Source organism: Podarcis filfolensis, assembly GCF_964270895.1.
Source record: "Podarcis filfolensis genome assembly, chromosome: 16".
NCBI classification, from domain to species: Eukaryota; Metazoa; Chordata; class Lepidosauria; order Squamata; family Lacertidae; genus Podarcis; species Podarcis filfolensis.
Window position 1 is genome coordinate 26,717,461 of NC_139620.1, and position 21,153 is coordinate 26,738,613.

At 48.2% G+C, this 21,153-nt stretch overlaps 2 protein-coding genes across 4 annotated transcripts in view; one reads left to right on the top strand and one right to left on the bottom strand.

The window, feature by feature from the left end:
• GGT1 (gamma-glutamyltransferase 1) overlaps positions 1-3,673 on the top strand; it is a 34,701-nt gene extending 31,028 nt beyond the window's left edge. For both annotated transcript variants that reach the window (XM_083590250.1, XM_083590249.1), the window contains exon 13: positions 635-3,673. In XM_083590250.1, coding sequence (XP_083446376.1) covers positions 635-778 — 144 coding nt within the window. In that variant the 3' untranslated portion in view covers positions 779-3,673. The remainder of the gene's footprint in view (positions 1-634) is intronic.
• Positions 2,869-21,153, bottom strand: part of GGT5 (gamma-glutamyltransferase 5) — a 31,788-nt gene continuing 13,503 nt past the window's right edge. Inside the window, exons 3-12 of one of the 2 annotated variants that reach the window (XM_083590274.1) lie at positions 19,573-19,662; positions 18,222-18,420; positions 16,729-16,889; positions 15,717-15,863; positions 14,507-14,643; positions 10,892-11,082; positions 8,504-8,601; positions 6,755-6,867; positions 5,529-5,639; positions 2,869-4,014 (exon numbers count right to left, since the gene is read on the bottom strand). In XM_083590274.1, coding sequence (XP_083446400.1) covers positions 3,868-4,014; positions 5,529-5,639; positions 6,755-6,867; positions 8,504-8,601; positions 10,892-11,082; positions 14,507-14,643; positions 15,717-15,863; positions 16,729-16,889; positions 18,222-18,420; positions 19,573-19,662 — 1,394 coding nt within the window. In that variant the 3' untranslated portion in view covers positions 2,869-3,867. The remainder of the gene's footprint in view (positions 4,015-5,528; positions 5,640-6,754; positions 6,868-8,503; positions 8,602-10,891; positions 11,083-14,506; positions 14,644-15,716; positions 15,864-16,728; positions 16,890-18,221; positions 18,421-19,572; positions 19,663-21,153) is intronic. The other variant, XM_083590275.1, reaches the window with a different exon arrangement.

Genomic DNA, 21,153 nt, shown 5'->3' on the forward strand with positions numbered 1-21,153 from the left:
TATTATAAGGTCCTAAAGCAGACAATATTTAAAACAATTTAAAACAACTTGCAACCATAAAAGCAAGGAAGGGCCTAAAAACATACACCTCAAGTGTCAAGAGCTTTATATGTGAACCACTTAGAGGTTTTTGTTGATTAAATATATAAATTATTATCATTATTATTATACAAAATATATTGAATTACATTATAGATTGTTGAATAAATAAATGACGTATGTGCATTGCACAGAAGTCAAAAAGTGCCAGCCCAGCACAACCTGGCTGGCGCTCTCCAAGGTCCGAAGCAGACCACCCCTCGCCCCTGCGCCCCCCCACTTGAGACCCTCTTGAGCTGAGGGAGATCCTCTTGCACACCTAGGATGAGAGAGAGGGCTCTCTGACCACAGAGGCACCTGCTAGCCTTGCATTCCGCAACCTGGTGCCCTTCAGGTGTTCCTGACTACAACTCCCATCATCCCCTGCTGGCCAGCATGGCCTTTTGATTCTGAGTCCAGAACATCTGGAGGCTGCCATCTTGAGGAAGGCAAGGCTCAGCCACTGCCGGCAACAGAGAGGGCCGCTGGGCGGGGAAGGGGGAGAGGAGTCAAATCAGATTCTTGGTGAGTGTGTTTATCTGCTTTCTGTGTCCAGGAAATAGAAGATGGATTGAAGAAGAGAGGACACGAGATTCAGAGGACCAGCAGGGGAGCTGTGGTCCAGGCCATCCTGCGGACAGAAGAAGGCTGGTCAGCTGCCTCAGACTCTCGGAAGGGGGGAGTCCCTGCAGGATACTAAACTGGCTCCAAGTTTGGATGGATCACGGACATAATTGCAGATCAATCAGTTTCTTCTGGCGACCTACTGAAACAAGCCCACCTGTACTATGTTGTGGTGGATCACACATCAACAGCAAATCCCATGCCTCTGAGATGTTTCAGAACCAGGAAGTAACCTCCAACCATTGATCTATACTGCCCCAGTCATCATGGCATTAGAGGAAATTCATATATTGGTTATGACGAATGGAGAAAGCCATCACGAAAGGACCTGCTTGCATGAGGATGATGTTCTGAGAATTGCCCTGGTCTGAAATGGTTCACTTGAGGAAAGATCTATGAGAGGCAGAGAGGGTTATCTTCTTCCTCATTCCTCTCATCACCACAATTAAACCATTGTCTGGCCTGTCAGATATCTTCACCAAATAAATAGGATGGATTTGAGGGTCTTCCTGATTAACTTAGGAGCGAAGGGGGGAAAGGATTGCAATGAGAACAGTCACCTCAGCTGCAATGTCTCACATCTTACAAAAAACAGCATTTAAACTGGTCTGCCTGAGTTGACTGAGCGATCGTTGAACTGTGGTGGATTTTGATGCGTTCAGAAACTGAAAAGCATTAACAGAAGTGGAGAGAATCTTCAGCTGCTGGTTCAGGAAGTAAACACTCTGCCAAACATCAGGGGTTTTTAAAAATTAGGGTAATTAAAAAAATTTTAACTGGTTCTCAGGTATAATCTTAGTCCACCACATTTAGTAAAATGTTGTTTTGTTCTTAGTGTTGGACGGTTACAGCTTTCAAACCAAAATGCCTTGATATGTGGATTCCCCCCCCCCCCAGTGGGAATATCTGGGAATGTTGACAATGCCAAAGGGTTAGATCCTGCCCCCTTGCAAAGTCATCTGGAGGAGGATGACAAGCTGTCTTTGGCCAAACTTCTAACAATAAAAATGAATATTTTACTTGGAATTTTCTTTTCTTTAGTCCCAAGCGTCTGTTCTCCTTCTACTGTTCTATAAAAAAAATAAGACTGCAGAAACAGCAGCAGCTGTTTCATTTGGGAAAACTTAAAGAGGCCCATCAAAGCCAAGAGCATTGTGAAGAAGGTTTTTGTTTTTAGTGGGACTGGGGCTGTCAACTAGAGAGCTGGAACACTGTGGGCAACTCAGCTGAAAACCATTTTTTTGACTTTAATAATGAAGAAGGCTTGTGTAAAGATGGCAAAAGCTTTTAAGGTTAGCCGGGTCTCAGTTTAACGCCTGAAGAAAGAATGGCCTCACTACACCTGGGGTGGCTCACAGTTAATGGTGGCCTCCCCGAAATGTTTTTGTACATATTTTGCTGCATCGGAAGGTGTATGCATCAAATCCAGAAGAAATGGCCTGTGATGCCCTGCCCCCAAAAGTTTGAGAAACGCCACCCTCTCCATCCTTGTCAAGGACCGTGCAGGCCTGAGGAGAAATGGTGGGAGCCTCTCCCTCCCCCTGCTCCTAATCAGGATCCTGAATCTTCCCAGGAGCAGTGGGACAGTATAGATTTGGAGCAGTGGTTTGCAGAGGGACATAGTTCAGAAGACAGAAGTTGGGAAGAACTGGGGGGGGTGAACAGTTAGGAGAGGAAGAACTGGGAAAGAGAGAGTTAACAGACTCAGTGTTGCTGGAAAGCGTCCATCTGACCAGCCCAAGGTCAAGGAGGCCAGATAAGGTGGCCGCACATAAGGCACAGTGGTTGCGAGATCAGGTTGCAGGACGTGGAAGTGATGTGGATGACCAGGGGAGAAGTGGGTGAAAACCTTAATTGGGAGCACCTTCATTCTGAAGAATAGATGCGTTGTTCTCTCGCTGTGTTCATTAAAATCTCTTAACTGGTAAGAGACTCCTTTCTCTTTGTTCTGCTTATCTACTGCCAAAGGAGAGGGAGCCGAGTCCCTGAAGCCTGACACCTTATCAGGGGCAGTTTCAGAAACAGCAAAATTGAATCCAAGCAATGAGGGTGCCCTCCCACTCCAGTCCCTCTTGGTCTACAGTAAGTCCGGATGTGGGGGTGGTAAAATTGGGGCAGGGGGTAGGCAAGAGTTTGAGCTAGGAACCCAGAGATTTGGACTATATATAAAAGGAGACAATTCATTTATTAAAAAATATAGAACTCTGCACGTCAAACTTGCACAAAGAAGAAAACACAAATCCTGCGCAGCTGTCCTTTTGCTGAATGAAGCTCCTGGCTTGGCATCAACAATGCCCTCTGCACACACACCCCTAAACACAAACACAATTTGGAGCTGCTGATCTTGACTGCTCTAGGAGCCACTACCTGGTGCAGCTGTTGCGTTGAGCAGCTCTCTCTTCACACAAAGCACTTGTGATCCCACACAGGGAAAGAGTCTACCAAGTGTCCGCTCTTGGGAGTTTGCTGCCAAAGGGTCAAAGAGGCGTTTTTCATTTTCCGGCTGTGGGCTGATGAGGCAAGCTTCGTCCCCAGCACTTTGCAGCCTCTGGCATCCTGAAATCTGCAGGCTGGCTCCTCCTCTGAGGAGCCACAACCATCACATTATCCGGGGAAGGGCCTCACTGCCTGCCTGCCTGCAGAAAATATCCTCAGGCAGGTCCTTTACCACCAGCTGCTGCCGCCGCCACAATGCAGATCTTTCACAGAGCAGCAAATGCTGGCAAATGGTTTTCTCTTGTCTGCCACACACTCATGCCAGCTTCTCTTCCTTGCAAGGCTGCCCATCTTCCTTGGATCTCGACGCATAGCCTGGACAGAAGGTGCTAGGAGCTGGTGAAAGAGGCGAAGGCCCGTCCTGCACTCTCAGGCTTCAGCAAAAGCAAGGGCTGGTTTTTGGCTCAGTTCTTCCACAGTATAGCATTGCTCTTGTAAACACATCTCACTCTCTGTCTGTCTGTCTGTCTGTCTGTCTGTCTGTCTCCCCGAGAAAAAGAAATATGTGATAGAGGGATCCAGCTGCAACAAGTTCGTGTTTTTTTCAGACCCAGAAGTGGCTGCAAAGCTGCAGCAGCTGCTCTGAGAGAGTGCAGAGGGGCAGGCAGGCAGGCAGACGGGTCCTCCAGGCCCTCTGGCTTCGCCTCAGGCCAAATAGCCGCTGGGCTACTAATAGCCAGAGGCTTGGCCATTTTTCCTTAGATCCGAGTAGGGGAAGAGGCAGGGGCCGTCCTTAGAAACAGCTTGCACCACGTTCAGGCTCCATTGTATCGTCTTCACCGCGTGGCCCTTTTGCTTCAGTGCCGCCTCAACACTCTGCAAGGAAAAGAAGAGGAGGAGGGTAGAGGAAATACAGGCATCACTCTGAACATAGGAAGCTTCCTTAGGCAAAGCCGAATTAGTGGTCTGTCTGTCAGGAGCTCGTCCTACACTCGAGTAGGACCCTGGCAGAGACACATGCCCAACTGGCATGTTCTCTCCTTCCTGGTCAATCATTCGGGAGCTTCAAAAGCTTTATTCAGCCCGAACATCACAGCGACCAATGCCAACAGACACCAGCACACTTAGGGATCTGCAGAGTCTTCGCAGCTTGCGTGACAGACCTCAGCATTTTGGCTAATCTACTTCATTTACATATAAACACACACGGAGCACTGCAACATGGCTCCCTCTCTCTCTAGCATCAGACAGCAAAGAGAACGAACAAAGGACAACAGTCCCACTTCACGGAACACAGTAACACAAACATCCTGTCTCCGTCACTTCCCACTCTGTGGAGTCAAAACATATACCGTATTTTCCGCTCTATAGGACGCACTTTTTCCCCTCCAAAAATTAAGGGGAAATGTGTGTGCATCCTATGGAGTGAATGCAGGCTCCTTGGCTTCAGTGATAGCAACGCGAAGCCTCCGAAGTGCAGAGGGAGCGCTCCCTCGGCGCTCCGGAGGCTTCGCGTTGCTTTCGCTGAAGCCTGGAGAGCGAAACCGACCCCTCTCGTTCTCCAGGCTTCAGGGATAGCCGCCTGAAGCCTTTGGAGCGCAGCGGGACCTCGTGCTGCGCTCCAAAGGCTTCAGGTTCCTTTTGCTGAAGCCAGGAGAGTCTTGCAGAGAGGGAGAGCTGTGCGGTAGGAGAAATGGAAGGGGCTCCGTTTCTCCTGCCGCTTCGCTGAAGGGGCGCTGAGCAGAGAGGGGGAGAATTTTTTTCCCCCTGTTCTCCCCTTCCTATGGTCCGGTGCATCCTATGGTCCGGTGCGTCCTATAGAGCGAAAAATACGGTACCGTCATGTGATAGACAAAAATCCCATGACTGCAATCATGGAGCAGGAATTCTAACACCATCTAGCTCAGTATTGTTGCTGCCAACTGGAAGCAGGGACTCTCCCAAGATTTCATGCCCAGGAGCTATTCCCAACCTTTCCTGGAGATGCTGCTGTCAGGGATTGACCCTGGGATCTGTACAGCAGGCTCCCCCAGGAGCTAGAACTCCCATCAGCCCCAGCCAGACTGGTCATATGACACGGGAGGTGATGAGAGCCCAGTTGTGCTTGCTGGGGCTGGTGGGAGTTGTAGTCCGCGGCGCAGAGCTAAAAACTGACACAGGGCTGTCGCTTTGTTTTGCACGCTGCAGGACTTGTGGCAATCACTGACATACTCCTCAACTGTCTCGATTTAATAGGGATGCCCCATTTTTTTGGGGGGGGGGGACATGCTCTCTTGTGAGATCACAGCCCCCAGAGACCTGTGTGCCAGTTTTCTTCTGGGACATGTTGGAGGTACGCCTCTGTCTCATGGCTCCCCTTGAGACCCCAGAGAGCTGCTCACACGTCTCACCTTGTCAAAGGCATTCTCTACTTCAATGCCGCCGCCACTGTTCGCAGAGAGAATCGGTGCCTTGATAGCTTTGTCCACATCATACCCAAACCACAGCTTGTTAGCGATGGTCTGCAAGAGAAGGAGCAGCCTGGCTTTAGACATGTTCATGGAAGAGAAGTCTCGCAGCAGGCAGACAGTGTGGTGTAGTGGTGTAGTTATCTCCCGCTTGGACTACTGCAACGCGCTCTACGTGGGGCTACCTTTGAAGGTGACCCAGAAACTGCAATTAATCCAGAATGCGGCAGCTAGACTGGTGACTGGGAGCGGCCGCCGGGACCACATAACACCGGTTCTGAGAGATCTGCATTGACTCCCAGTACGTTTCCGAGCACAAGTCAAAGTGTTGGTGCTGACCTTTAAAGCCCTAAACGGCCTTGGTCCTGTATACCTGAAGGAGCGTCTCCGCCCCCATCGTTCAGCCTGGACACTGAGATCCAACGCCGAGGGCCTTCTGGCAGTTCCCTCATTGCAAGAAATGAGGTTACAGGGAACCAGACAGAGGGCCTTCTCGGTAGTGGCGCCCGCCCTGTGGAACACCCTCCCTTCAGATGTGAAGGAAATAAGTAGCTATCCTATCTTTAAAAGACATCTGAAGGCGGCCCTGTTCAGGGAAGTTTTGTAATATTTAACACTGTATTGTTTTTAATACTTGATTGGGAGCCGCCCAGAGTGGCTTGGGAAACTCAGCCAGATGGGCGGGGTATAAATAATGAATTATTATTATTATTATTATTATTATTATTATTATTATTATTAAAGTGTGGTACCAGCACCTGGGAGAGACCAGGTCTCAAATCCCGACTCGGCCATGAAGCTCACTAGGGTGACCTTGAGACAGTAACTGCCTCTCTCAGCCCATCCTACCTCACTGGGTTGTTGTGTGGATAAAATGGCAGGGTGTGTGTGTGTGTGGTGAACCATGTATGCCACCTTCGCTCCTTGGAGAAAAGGGTGCATTATAAATGCAATAAACAAATAAGTGAACAAATAAATAGCAACAGATGCTGACCACGAGAGTTCAATCAAGCCTCCAAGTCCAGAGGCAGTCTACCTTTTCAAAACAAAACTTAAGCCATTTTCCCCAGGACAAATCAGGAAGCAAAAGGACAGATTTCACAGGTGTTAACTCTGCAGCTTCAGCTTTCCATGCTCAAGCCAGGAATCCAGTGTTTTTGTCAACTTACCAGCGCGACAGCAGGGATAATGAGTTGCCCGCCTGACCCTCCGACCACCAGCTTTGACTGCCCATTGCGGGAAATGAGGATGGATGGTGCCATGGAAGAAGGGGGCATCTCTCCTATAGGTGGGGGCAGCAAGAAATGGGAGGGTGAGCAACCTATACAGTCACTTTTAAAACAAAGAGGAAAAACCTCACCTTGTGCATTTGGATATTCTTATTTCTCTCTCTCTTTAAATTTATGCTTTTCAGATATATACATGTCACTGATTTTACAATCATTTTAACATTTCAAAACTTGACTTCCTTCCCCCGCTTTCTGCAGTTCCTTATATTTATTTTTAATATCTTCTGCATATCCAAATTAAGTTAACTTATTTATTTATCTTCTTTAAATATACAGTGGTACCTCGGGTTACATACGCTTCAGGTTACAGACTCCGCTAAGCCAGAAATAGTACCTCGGGTTAAGAACTTTGCTTCAGGATGAGAACAGAAATTGTGCTCCGGCGGCACAGCGGCAGCAGGAGGCCCCATTAGCTAAAGTGGTGCTTCAGGTTAAGAACAGTTTCAGGTTAAGCTCGGACCTCCGGAACGAATTAAGTACTTAACCTGAGGTACCACTGTATACTCTTACGTAACTGCAGGTTATTACAATAACCCTGCCAGTGTTTTTATCTGTTTACAATTTATCTGTAAATATTCAACAAACCATTTCCATTCTTTTATTTAAAAAAGTTTGCTATCTTGATTTATTATTCTCCTGGTAAGTTTCGCCATTTCTGCATATTCCATAAGTTTTTGTATGCTTTCTTTCTTTGCTGGGACTTCTTCTTCTTTCCATTTTTGGGCAAGTAGCATTCTTGCCGCTGTAGTTGCATACATGAAAAAGTTTCTATACAATTTAGGTAGTTCTGTCCCTATAATTCCCAATAATTATTTTTCTCTCTCTCTGCTTATTGTTGGAGAGAAATATTTGCGCCTTTAGGTTAATGAGCCGAAAGAAGACCCACAGCCAATTTGATCTCCTTTTTCTTCAGGGTGTGGGTGAAGTGTCCTGGAATCCAATCAGCCCCCATTGGGACTCTTCTATCATCCATTCATCTATCCATCCATCCATCCTGCAATTAATCCAGAATGCGGCAGCTAGACTGGTGACTGGGAGTGGCCGCCAGGACCACATAACACCAGTCCTGAGAGATCTGCATTGGCTCCCAGTACGTTTCCGAGCACAATTCAAAGTGTTGGTGCTGGCCTTTAAAACCCTAAACGGCCTTGGCCCAGTATACCTAAAGGAGCGTCTCCAACCCCATTGTTCTGCCCGGACACTGAGGTCCAGCGCCGAGGGCCTTCTGGCAGTTCCCTCATTGCGAGAAGTGAGGTTACAGGGAACCAGACAGAGGGCCTTCTCGGTAGTGGCGCCCGCCCTGTGGAACGCCCTCCCTTCAGATGTGAAGGAAATAAGCAGCTATCCTATTTTTTAAAGACATCTGAAGGCAGCCCTGTTTAGGGAAGTTTTTAATATTTAACGCTGTATTGTTTTTAACACTCGATTGGGAGCCGCCCAGAGTGGCTGGGGAAACTCAGCCAGATGGGCGGGGTATAAATAATAAATTATTATTATTATCATCATCATCATCATCATCATCATCATCATCATTATCATTATCATTATTATCATTACCATCATCCATTCATTCCCTCCTGCCCAGCATTTGTGCTTATAATGGGCTTTCCCAGCGGAGGTGGAGCTCACCTGGCGAGATACTGCTATTCGGCTTCTTCATGCAAAAGTCAGCGAGTTCATTGTTTAAGATGATCCCAGTCTGTGGCGAATACACCATGGAGCCAAACCTGAGCATGGGGAGAGAAGAGGTTTGAGGGCATCATCAGAAGGGACACAGTTCTCAGTGGCAAGAAAAATTGATGAGTTTTGAAGAACTGGCTAAACTCACATACAAACTGCGGGACAAGGACAACTGTGACTTTAAGGAAGAACGGGAGCCTTTTACAAATTATCTAAAAAGACAACAAAATGAACTGGACTCCTTGGCAGGTTTTGAATAAACATACACAAATTTATTGGTTGATAACATGACAGATGGATAACGTAAGGATATGTATAATTTTATAACATGCAGAGAACAATATGTGCTGAGAAATCAGAGAGGAGCTGAGGGAAGTCGGGCGGGGGGACGGAGGGTTTGAAGCATAATTATCAACTTTTTCCTTTTCTTGTGAGGAATCCTATTTGGAATAAAGGAATTTCCCTTAAAAAAAGGGAAACGTTGACAGCTATGGTTTGAAGGGGGAAGGGGGAAATAATAATGAATACGATATGTTTTGATAGTTTGTATGTTGAAATTGTTAATAAAAATATATTTTTTAAAAAAAGAAAGGAAGGGACACAGTTCTCCTCCCTACCTGCTTTTATTTTTTTCCCCTGGTGGGGACGCAAACAGGTGGCAGGGAAGGAGAGGGTTAAGCAACTCCTGTGTGGCCAGCCCAGAGCAAGGGTGCCATTGTTCCTTGCCTCTCCAAGTGGGTCTTTCCAGTGTGCCCTTGCAGTGGAAGTGAGCAGATGGGATTTCTTATCCTTTGGTAGGAATTAAAACAGGAAAATGCCAGTCCTCTATCCCTGCAAGAGGGCCAGGAACCATGGAGAAGGCGTCCCGCTCTCTGCCTCCCACAGCCCAGCAGTTGGAACGTAGGACGGTGCCAGTGTGGTGTAGTGGTTAAGAGTGATAGACTCGTAATCTGGGGAACCGGGTTCGCTTCCCCGCTCCTCCACATGCAGCTGCTGGGTGACCTTGGGCTAGTCACACTCAGTCTCTCAGCCCCACTCACCCCACAGAGTGTTTGTTGTGGGGGAGGAAGGGAAAGGAGAATGTTAGCCGCTTTGAGACTCCTTAGGGTAGTGATAAAGCGGGATATCAAATCCAAACTCTTCTTCTTATTCTTCTTATTTTGAGTCAGACCATTGGTCCATCTAACTTCATATTCCCAACACTGACTGGCAGCAATGGTTATTCAGCATTCCAGACGGGGGTCTCTCCCCAGCCCTGTCTGGAAAGATGGCTGGGGATTGAACCTGGGGCCTTTTTGTGCAAATGCTCTGCCGCTGAGCTATGGCCCTTCCCCTAAAATCAAAACAAGATTCTAGTCCTCAGGGCACATGGAGAGCTTGCCTGAAGGATCAAGCCAAAGGCCCATCTAGTCCAGCATGGGCATAAGCAAGGGGGGGCTGCCCCCTATATCAATCAAAATCAATACAAATTTAAGGTTCTGCCCCCTAAAAAAAACCCTGCCCCCCCAAAAAGAATCCTGGCTACGCTCATGTAGTCTAGCATCTTCTTCTTACAGTGGCCAACCAGGTGGCTCTGAATTAAGGTCTGATTTAAATAGGAAGCACAGAGTCAAACCGTTGGTCCATGTAGCTCCATGTTTTCTGCACAGACTGGCAGCAATGGATCTCCAGAGTTTCAGACGGGGAAACTCCCAGCGCATGAAATTATTGCAATAAAGGGGGCTGTCTGGAGGCCCTTCTTTGGCATAGCTGTCAACTTACAGATTTGAAAATAAGAGACCAGCAGCCTCGAAAATAAGGGATCAGCAGCCAAAATAAGAGATTTTCGGAGCACAGGTATGTTCAGCCTCTGAGCCCCTCTGAGCCAAAGGCAGAAAGCCCAGCCAGCAGCCAAACAAAGCCTCAAGCGGTGGTTCCCACAGCGCAGCAACCCAGCAAAGGGGATGCAGCAAGGAAAACCACTGTCACCTCTCCGCTGGGAAGCGCTGAGCAAAGGCGAGTCCCCAGGCAACGCAGCCGATTTGATCGGCACAAGGCATGCAAGCTCCACCCCCCAGTCGTTCTTAGACTCCTTATTGGGTGAGCAACGCAGCCAAGCACCACAGTTGGAGCCTCCCTCCTCCCTGGCCGGCAGGGAGGGAGGGAGAGGAACTGCTTCCTTTGAAACCCGGGAAATTTAAGGGACATCATCAATAAGGGACAGCAGCGGGACATAGCACTGGGATAAGGGACTTTCCCACCAAATAAGGGACGGTTGACAGCTATGTGCTTTGGGAGAAAGCACAGAAGAAGCTTCTGTCCCACCTTTGCCCTTGGGGCTCATCTGCTCCTACTTACGGGTAGTTAATGGTGCTGGTGGCTGACACGGCGCTCCCATCTTCAGCCAGGACGGAAACGTGGGAAGTGCCAAACGAGGTCCTTCCCACCTGGGCAGAGTCGTAGTGGGATGCTGGGTGGTCTCCCCGCTCATCGATCTGCTGCCTGACTTGGCTAGCAAAGGAGTCCGAGATCAGCTCACTCAAGACACCCTAAAAAACACAGCGCATCTCAGTGAGGCAGGTCCTGATAACCTCAGCCACAAAGGAGGAATGGTGCCCTCTGGAAAAGTCAAAGCTGGGCTCAGTGGGATAGGAATGTAAACTGCAGGAAGCAACATCTTGCAGTGCTTATCTTCAGCTGCAGAGGGCAGCTATTTACCTGTTTCGCCCACTGGCTCCCAAACTTTTTCAGCCCATTGCCCCCCATCTTCCATAAACTCATCCCCAGCACCCTATGCCTGGGGTCAGCAAACTTTTTCAGCAGGGGGCCAGTCCACTGTCCCTCAGACCTTGTGAGGGGCCGGACTATATTTTGGGGGAAAATATGAACAAATTCATATGCCTCACAAATAACCCAGAGATGCATATTAAATAAAGGCACACATTCTACTCGTGTAAAAACACCAGGCAGACCCCACAAATAACCCAGAGAGTTAAAGATCTGACTGGGACAAACCTTGTTATGCTGAGCTCATATTTTGCACAATTTGTATACGGTTTTTGTTTGATAATGTGTGATTTGCTATACCTAATAAAGGATTGACTTTTTTTATAACCCAGAGATGCATGTTAAATAAAAGGACACATTCTACTCATGTAAAAACACGCTGATTCCCAGACCATCCATGGGCCAGATTGAGAAGGAGATTGGGCTGGATCCAGCCCCCGGGCCTTAGTTTGCCTACCCATGCCGTATGGCCTACCCCATTGGTTTTCAACCTTTTTGAGTCCACGGCTCCCTTGACCAACTACATTCTTTCTGCGGCACCCCTGTGGGGCTCAGGAGCCCAGTGATGTTATCTCTTGCCTGCAGAGCTGGCAGCCCCTCACCTTTTTTCGAACACCCTCCCTTGTGGAGTTTCCCTTAGCCTCCTCTCCCCTCTCCATGGGAGTCCTCCTGGTAGCTACTGCTGCAACAAACAGCTGTGTCGCAATCTACAGGTCGATTGTGGGGTGTCCCTGGTCGATCCTGGTCTACCCTCTGACCCAAAATAATAATAATAAATCCAATGGGTAGATCACTGCCAGTTTATTTATAGTGTGAGTAGATCACAGTTAAAGTTATGGCTTTCCCAGTAGTGATGTATGGAAGTGAGAGCTTCCATAAAGAAGGCTGATCGCCGAAGAATTGATGCTTTTGAATTATGGTGCTGGAGGAGACTCTTGAGAGTCCCATGGACTGCAAGAAGATCAAACCTATCCATTCTGAAGGAAATCAGCCCTGAGTGCTCGCTGGAAGGACAGATCGTGAAGCTGAGGCTCCAATACTTTGGCCACCTCATGAGAAGAGAAGACTCCCTGGGAAAGACCCTGATGTTGGGAAAGATGGAGGGCACAAGGAGAAGGGGAGGACAAAGGGCGAGGTGGTTGGACAGTGTTCTCGAAGCTACCAACATGAGTTTGACCAAACTGCAGGAGGCAGTGGAAGACAGGAGCTCCTGGTGTGCTCTGGTCCATGGGGTCACGAAGAGTCGGACACGACTAAACGACTAAACAACAAGATCACAGTCTCTTGGAAGTTGGACACCCCTGCGATAGAGCATCAGAGGAAGGAGGGAAGAAGAGAGCAACAGAGGCCAGTGTTGCCCATGGCACCCCTGACCATCATTCATGTCACCCCAGGGTGCCATGACACTCTGGTTGAAAACCACTGCCCTAACCTATAAAAAGCATTATTCAGGATAGCGGCTCGCATGATCCACTAAGGAAGGTGAAGTTCTAAACAGGAACAGTTAATTGCACATTTGTTCAAAATACAGTAAAAACTAATTAATTTGTTCAACAAAACTGATTAACTTGATCGACTGATACCAGCTTTTCAAAATCTGATAGTCATTTACATCTCCAGCGCCCCACTGCCACCCCCTTCCCTCTTAGCCCCCCACCCAGTTAATCCCATTGCCCCACCCAGGGGATGCTTCCATCCACATTGGGACTCAACTGGTCTGACCAAAAGCAAAAGCATCCTCACCCTGTTTGGAAACAAGTGTAAGCCCTGAAAGTAAAAAAAAAAAATCTTAAATTGCTGTCACATGGCTATTCCATCAGATTGTGAAATTGAATTGCTGATAGGGAAAATGTCTTGATTCTATTATTTTATACACACACACACCGCTTGATTGTAAAAACCAACCAACCAACCAACCCAAAGCAGTTTACAAAAAGATAAAACCATAAAATCGAGGAACATACAAAAGTTAAAATGCTAAAACAGGTTAACATTACCTCAACTTTCCAAGCCTCTGGGTAGGCTCACCTAAACAAGAACGTTGTTAGGTAAAGGTAAAGGTAAAGGTAAAGGTAAAGGTAAAGGTAAAGGGACCCCTGACCATTAGGTCCAGTCGTGGCCGACTCTGAGGTTGCGGCACTCATCTCACTTTATTGGCCAAGGGAGCCGGCGTACAGCTTCCGGGTCATGTGGCCAGCATGACTTAGCTGCTTCTGGAGAACCAGAGCAGTGCACGGAAACGCCGTTTACCTTCCTGCCGGAGTGGTACCTACTTATCTACTTGCACTTTGACGTGCTTTCGAACTGCTAGGTTGGCAGGAGCAGGGACCAAGCAACGGGAGCTCACTCCGTCGTGGGGATTCGAACTGCCGACCTTCTGATCAGCAAGTCCTAGGCTCTGTGGTTTAACCCACAGCACCACCCGCATCCGAAGAACGTTGTTAGCAGATGCCAAAAAGAGTACAGTTAAGGCACCTGCTTGATCTCAATTTTATGATAACTAGAATATTTGGGCTTCTTGATGACAGAATGCTGAGGCGTCAGCTGCCTGCACAGCTCTGCAATTATGAGCAAGGAAGAGAGTTTCCCCTCTTGTCTTCTCTCCACAGCGGCTGCCCCTCAACTCTGTCCAAATTTGCAAAACTCCCTCCCCTTGCGGTCCAGACAAAACCAAAGCCCCAAACCCTGTCTTTTGGAAGCATGAAGAGACTCATTTAGCCATGCTAGATGTGGGTGGCATGAAGCTCCAGAGCTCCTTACATTCTTATCCAGTGCTTTTTTCTAGAAGAAAGATGTGCCAGGACTCTCCATGAACTCTTTCCTTGTTCTCTTACAATGGCAATGGAGCCCACCTGAGAGGTGCCGTAACTGAGTTCCGGTAAATTCCAGCTGAAAAATATCCCTGTTCTTATCTGATTCCTTTCAGACTACAACCCTCATCAACCATCAGCAGATGGGAGTTGTAGTCCAAAACATCTGGGGGGCACCAGGTTGACCAAGGCAGCTCTAGATGTGTATATATATATATGTATATATATATATATATATATATATATATATATATATATATATATATATATATCTGGAACCATTGGAAGGGGGCACTATAGATTCCCCCCCCCAAAAAAAATAAGGCAACAAAGCTTTTAAAAAGGATGAAGACCGACAGGCTCCCAGATCACCCACCTTTCCAGTTCGGGAAAAAAGTGGGTCGTCCACTTTTACTCTCTGGCCGTTGGCAAACTTCAGAGTTTCTGCGATGTAGTGGTAAGTCTCAGCACTCTGGCTAGGTGTGCTCATGGACTCTTTGGTGAAGTTGAAACCTGTAAGACAGGAAGAGCTAGCTCTGAGCACCCAGGCCTAAGGAAGAGCAGAAAGGACTCTGCGGCGCTCTTCTGAGACCCAGGGAATGACCCTCGGCTGTGTTAGAAACTCAGATAGGCACCAAATGGCTCCTTAAACCAAGGCTACAATTGCCAAAACAGAATGTCTACTTGCCATTTTGGGGCAAGTCTTATTTTTCAAAGGACTGAGTGACTGTGATTGTCTTACGTATTCAGTGGTCTGTGTTTGCCTGAGTTTGAGTCTGGATTAGGGATTCTGAGCTCCTGTGTTCTGATTCGATACACAGAACATTTCAGGATTTGGGCCTCTGCCATTGGCCCTTGGACTCTGAGTCGTGATTTGCAGTTTGGACTCTGAGTCGTGATTTGCAGAGTCGTGATTTGCAGTCGTGATTTACAGCCAATCACATTGGGAGTGGGAGTGGCCCAGGCTTTCAGAAATGTATATAAGCAGTTGCTTTGCCTCTGTTTCCCAGTTACGTAGTTCAATAAAGGTTTTTGCCTTGCGACGTAGGAACCCGCCTACACTTCACATTGATTCTTGGTTAAATGTCTGGCTAGTTCAGGTGACAACTTTGAGCTAGGTTAAGAGCTCTTGAGAACTTAAAGAAGAAAAGGCACTTGGTCCAGGGAATACTCCACATATCTGTTGGCCTATTCTGACATCTTTTTCTTAATGGTGACACGGACCATTCATAAGAAGATTCTTCACACAGCCGTGGGGGTTGGGGTAAGTGAAGACAAGTTACGATGAGCAAATATAATGTCATTCACTGCCCCTTGCTCAGGCTGCACAGAAAAGGCATTTTGGTTCCTGAAATTCAGATTGTGCAGATAAAATATAACTGATGGATCATTGCCCAAGGCTAAAGGAGGTTGAAAGGGCATCAGATTGAAGCTACTGAAGGAAGTGGCCCTCTTCTCCTGGTCTGCAGTGTTTTTTGGGGGGGGGTCCCTGCCACTCTCCCCTTCTCCACCCACACAGCAGCACCGCAGAGCCAGAATCTCCCCATCCCTTGATATGCAGTGGACCAAATGGACCCCTCATTTACCTTTGAGGACATTGAGGATAAATAGGAGAATGGGCCCCGCTGCAGGACGCGGGGCAGAGTACACAGTGTATTCACCCAGGGAGATGTTCACAGGGCTCATCACTTCTACTTGGTAATCCCTGAGGTCTCTCAGGGACAAGGTGCTGCCTGGAAAACAAGAGGAAGATGTGTCAGGCCTTATCTGAGCTGCAGCAGGGGCAGAAAATAGCTCAAATCCCGAGCACAAATGAGAGGAACTGCTTGCAGGAAGTCTCAGTGACCCGTGACGTAAGGAGGGAATGTGGTTCCTTCTCAAGGAGTGGGGAGGGGAGGCTTACACAGCAAAGGGAGCTGGGACTCCTTCCCTGGCAGCTGCCATCCCAGGAGAGGAAGGGGACAATGGAAGGAAGGAGTGGGGAGGGGGAAACAGCCTACAAGTGTCACTTGCAAGAGCGAGGCGGCAAAGCGAGGGCTGGGACGGATCTGGGAAAGGGAACGGGGCGCCAAATTCTGATTAGACTGCTACGGAATCAGTAATGTTTTCCAAGGTATTGGAAAATCTGCTTGCACCCTTCTCAGCAGGGCAGATAAAGAAAAGCAAAAACCAGAGTCCTTTCTGTCGGGGATAATTCAGACTGAAATTCCCAGGTGTCAAAAAAAAAAGGTTATTTATGTATGCGACCACTGCGGCCCGTGTTCTGTTAGCCCCCAAATGGAAAACGAGCAAGGTCCCAACTGAAGAAATGGTTTGTTGAATATTTACAAATAAACTGTAAACAGATAAGAATATTGGCAGAATCATTGTAATAACCTGCAGTTTTATAAAAGTATATATATATTTAAAGTAGTTGAATAAATGAGCAAATTAAGTTAATTTGGATATGCAGAAAATATTAAAAAATAATTTAATGAACCGCAGAAAGAGGGGGAAGTTGAGTTTTGAAATGTTAAAATGATTATAAAATTATTGAAATGTATAAAACTGAAAATCATAAATAAAACAACAACATCAACAACAATATAGACTGGTCACCTTCTTTCACTATGTCCTGCACCAACTTCTCTGCTGTGGTTCCCCGATAAAACTCATTGGCTCCTTTTTCTGCCACAGCCCTCAGGGTCTCCACCAGGGCTGGCCATTGAAGAAGGTCTCCAGCTCCCAGAGCGGCCCCCTGCTTGTTGTAAAAGAGTTTTCTGGAAGAGAGAGTGACCACCATCAGTCCCTGACCTTAGATTCTAAGAGCAGAGGCTGCAGCAGGAATGGCTCCTAAGACCCAAATATAACCAGCTGTGAAGGGGGTGGTGCTCCATGGCCCTTCCCCAAAGCCTTAAGCCTGGGGCGATTTAACTTCCAATTTAGCTTTCTTGCTCTGACGATTTCCTGACCACCATCTCAAAGGCCACATTTGTACTGTTCTACACTGCAGGGGTCCTAAGGACATGGGTGGCGCTGTGGGTTAAACCACAGAGCCCAGTGGCGTAGCGTGGGTTGTCAGCACCCGGGGCAAGGCAAGTAATTTGTGCCCCTAACCCGTGGATTTGCGCACCCTAACCCTAACCCCCAGATGTTGCGCCCGGTGCGGCCGGCCCCCCCTGCACCCCCCATGCTACGCCACTGACAGAGCCTAGGGCTTGCTGATCAGAAGGTCGGCAGTTCGAATCCCCGCGACGGGGTGAGCTCCTGTTGCTCAGTCCCTGCTCCTGCCAACCTAGCAGTTCGAAAGCACGTCAAAGTGCAAGTAGATAAATAGGTACCACTCCAGCGGGAAGGTAAACGGAGTTTCCATGCGCTGCTCTGGTTCACCAGAAGCGGCTTAGTCATGCTGGCCACATGACCCGGAAGCTGTACGCCAGCTCCCTTGGCCAATAAAGTGAGATGAGCGCCGCAACCCCAGAGTCGGTCACGACTGGACCTAATGGTCAGGGGTCCCTTTACTTTTACACTGCAGGGATATCCATGCTGATTGTCAGTCTCAATGCAACTTGCATATTCAGTTCAGTAGGACACTAGGACTAACTTTTGATGGTCTCTCTGTCTCTCTCTGTCTCTCTCTCTCTCTCTCTCTCTCTGTGTGTGTGTGTGTGTGTGTGTGTGTGTGTGAGAGAGAGAGAGAGAGAGAGAGAGAGAGAGAGAGAGAGAGATCTACTTCCTGGTCTAACATGAGGTGTGTTTCGAAGGATACAGAGGCTGCTAGAGTAACCCTCAGCTTTGGGCTGCTGTGGCCTTTGACCTCCTCCCCTCCTTTTGGAATCAAGGACCCCAGTGAGAAAAGCCCTTACAGGAGGGATAGAATGGAGCCCAGGGCTGCTGTCCTTTGTGCTGAAGACTTTGCCAGCAAGAGACTCCCATTGTCCCCATTTGCCAACAGTTCTTAAACCAAGGTTCCAGGGAGAGAGGGCTGGCTCCTGATGGGGGGAGGGGCATCTGGCTGCCCACTGTAAGAACAGGATGCTGGACTAGATGGATTCGATCTTACGCATTTCTATCCCACAGGTGTGATCTGGCTTTGTGCAGGTTTCTTGTACCTTAAGGACGTTTTGTTCAGATGCAGCTGTATGAAGGGGTGGTTGAGAAACCGACCCAGCACCTCGGGGATCCGGATTCCAGGGTCGAGGATCTTGATGGTGGGCTCAAACAGGGTCTTCCAGGGCAATTTGCCGTACCGTCTGTGGGCTTCTTCATAACCACGCAGTTCCCCGGGGACAGCGATCCACCGAGACCCTACTTTGAAGCAAACCGGATGCGTCATTTTACATCTTCCCCACAAAGGTTCCATTTCTAGGCGCCTTCCTCCTCACTGCAGTTACCAAATGGGAGCTCTGGGACAATTCTCTGCCTCCAAATAAGACTGTGGCTCAACTCCTTGCCAGCCTGTAAGGAAAACCTGGGGATCTCAGTTGTGCTTCAGAGCAGGAGGAGCTAGTCTTTATGCTTGCTGATGACAGCTTGGCATCATAGGATCATAGAACTGTAGAACTGGAAGGGATCCTAAGCATCATCTAGCCATGGGTAGGCAAATCAAGGCCTGAGGCCTGGATCCGGCCCAATCGCCTTCTAAATCTGGCCTGCGGACAGTCCGGGAAATCAGTGTGTTTTTACATGAGTAGAATGTGTGTTTTTATTTACAATGCATCTCTGGGTTATTTGTGGGGCATAGGAATTTGTTCTTTTCTTTCCCCCAAAAAATATAGTCCGGCCCCCCACAAGGTCTGAGGGACAGTGGACCGGCCCCTGAATATTGCGTAGGTCATGAGTAGGCAAACTAAGGCTCGGGGGCTGGATCCGGCCCAATTGCCTTCTAAATCCACCCCACGGACGAGTCCTGGAATCAGCGTGTTTTTACATGAGTAGAATGTGTGCTTTTATTTAAGATGCATCTCTGGGTTATTTGTGGGGCCTGCCTGGTGTTTTTACATGAGCAGAATGTGTGCTTTTATTTAAAATGCATCTCTGGGTTATTTGTGGGGCATAGGAATTCGTTCATTTTTTTTTTTTCAAAATATAGTCTGGCCCCCCACAAGGTCTGAGGGACAGTGGACCGGCCCCCTGCTGAAAAAGTTTGCTGACCCCTTTTCTAGTCCAACCCCCTGCAATGCAGGAATCTTTTGCCGAATGTGGGGCTTGAACCCACGACCTTGAGATTAAGAGTCTCATGCTCTACCAACCGAGCTATCCCTTGGCCAGGAGACTTTGTGGTCTTGCGGCACAAGGGCCATTGACCAGAAATGGGGTGGAGGCCTCAACACTTCTCCTCTTAAAGGGATCCTTCTCTTCAAGGGAATGACTCAGTCGTCACCTGTGAGCAGTGGGGGGAGCTGCCCTTCCCTCACAACCCTCCTCCCCTCAGCCTTTTTTATATACAAGGACTCTTCTTACCTGGGAAACCCTTCTTACTGCACTCAGCCATCAAATTGCCAGAGATATTCTGTGGGGCCCTCTCACGAGCATTGAGCACCTCCACTTTCCCTGGAGAAATCAAAGGGGAGAATGCCAAGGTGAAGATTCACAGGGGACCAATGACCTCAGGCAAACTGGCTTCACCCATGGCTGTCTCATTTATGTAGGAAGCTGCCTTATTCAGAGTCAGACCCTTTGGTCCATCTAACCCAGTACTGCCTGCACTGACCAGAAGCAATGGTCGTCCAGGGCTTCAGACAGGATTCTGTCTCAAGCCTGGCTGGTGCTCTGAACCGCAGGCCGGAAGGAGGGCCTGTGTGACTGGTTTGGTGCAGGGATACCAAAGAAGGATGTCAAAAATACCAGAATGGCCTGTTTTAGTGATTTGTTTTTTTAAACGTGTCAACTTACAACACAGAGTGCAAAGCCTTGCTGCCTTTACACAGGGCAAATACCGCAGCAGCGGACTTGTCTGCACCCAGGCAAGTGTTAATAATAATAATAATAATAATAATAATAATAATAATAATAATAATTGTTGCTGTTTTATTTATATCCTGCCCATCTGACTGGGCTGCCCCAGCCATTCTGGGCAGTTTCCAACAAGTATTAAAACACAAAAAAACCATTAAAAGCTTCCCTATATAGGACTGCCTGCATACATCTTCTAAAAGTCAGATACAGTGGTACCTCGGGTTAAGTACTTAATTCGTTCTGGAGGTCCGTTCTTAACCTGAAACTGTTCTTAACCTGAAGCACCACTTTAGCTAATGGGGCCTCCTGCTGCTGCCACGCCGCCACCGCACGATTTCTATTCTCATCCTGAAGCAAAGTTCTTAACCCGAGGTACTATTTCTGGGTTAGCGGAGTCTGTAACCTGAAGCGTTTGTAACCTGAAGCGTATGCAACCCGAGGTAGCACTGTACTTGCTTATTTCCTTGACATGTGATGGGAGGGCATTCCACAGGGCGGGCGCCACTACCGATAATCTGTTACTAGAGAAGACCCTAGGCTGGAGAAAGACCAAACCCCTCAGGAAGGACTTGCTAAGACTCTGATCCCTTGGGGAACTTGAGTCTGTTTTCCCGGGGGGGGGGTTGTGAGACTGGCAGGGTCGAGGGGCTGTATCAGAGCCAAGGGCCTCTGACCCAATAAACCCAAAGTCCAGAACTTTCTTGTCCTTCATTTGGGCTCCCATTGGGGCCATTCCTCACAGGACCCATGCTTCACGGGACATCCTAGCTGCCCCGCCCCACAACAGCTGAGAGGTTTGTTGGGTTTCAGAGCATGTTTTGCTCAGAGATTTGGAGAAGGGGCCATTATCTGCAGTTTCAGCACTGCCATGTGCGCGTGTCAGGGAGAGATGGTGCTGCCCCGCCCCACAACAGCTGAGAGGTTTGTTGGTTTTCGGAGCACGTTTTGCTCAGAGATTTGGAGAAGGGGCCATTATCTGCAGTTTCAGCACTGCCATGTGCACGTGAGATTGTGATGATCACCAGCAACAGTGCCACCTTCCCTTATGCTGCACAGACTTGCGCCATGAATCTCTCCAGCGAATAA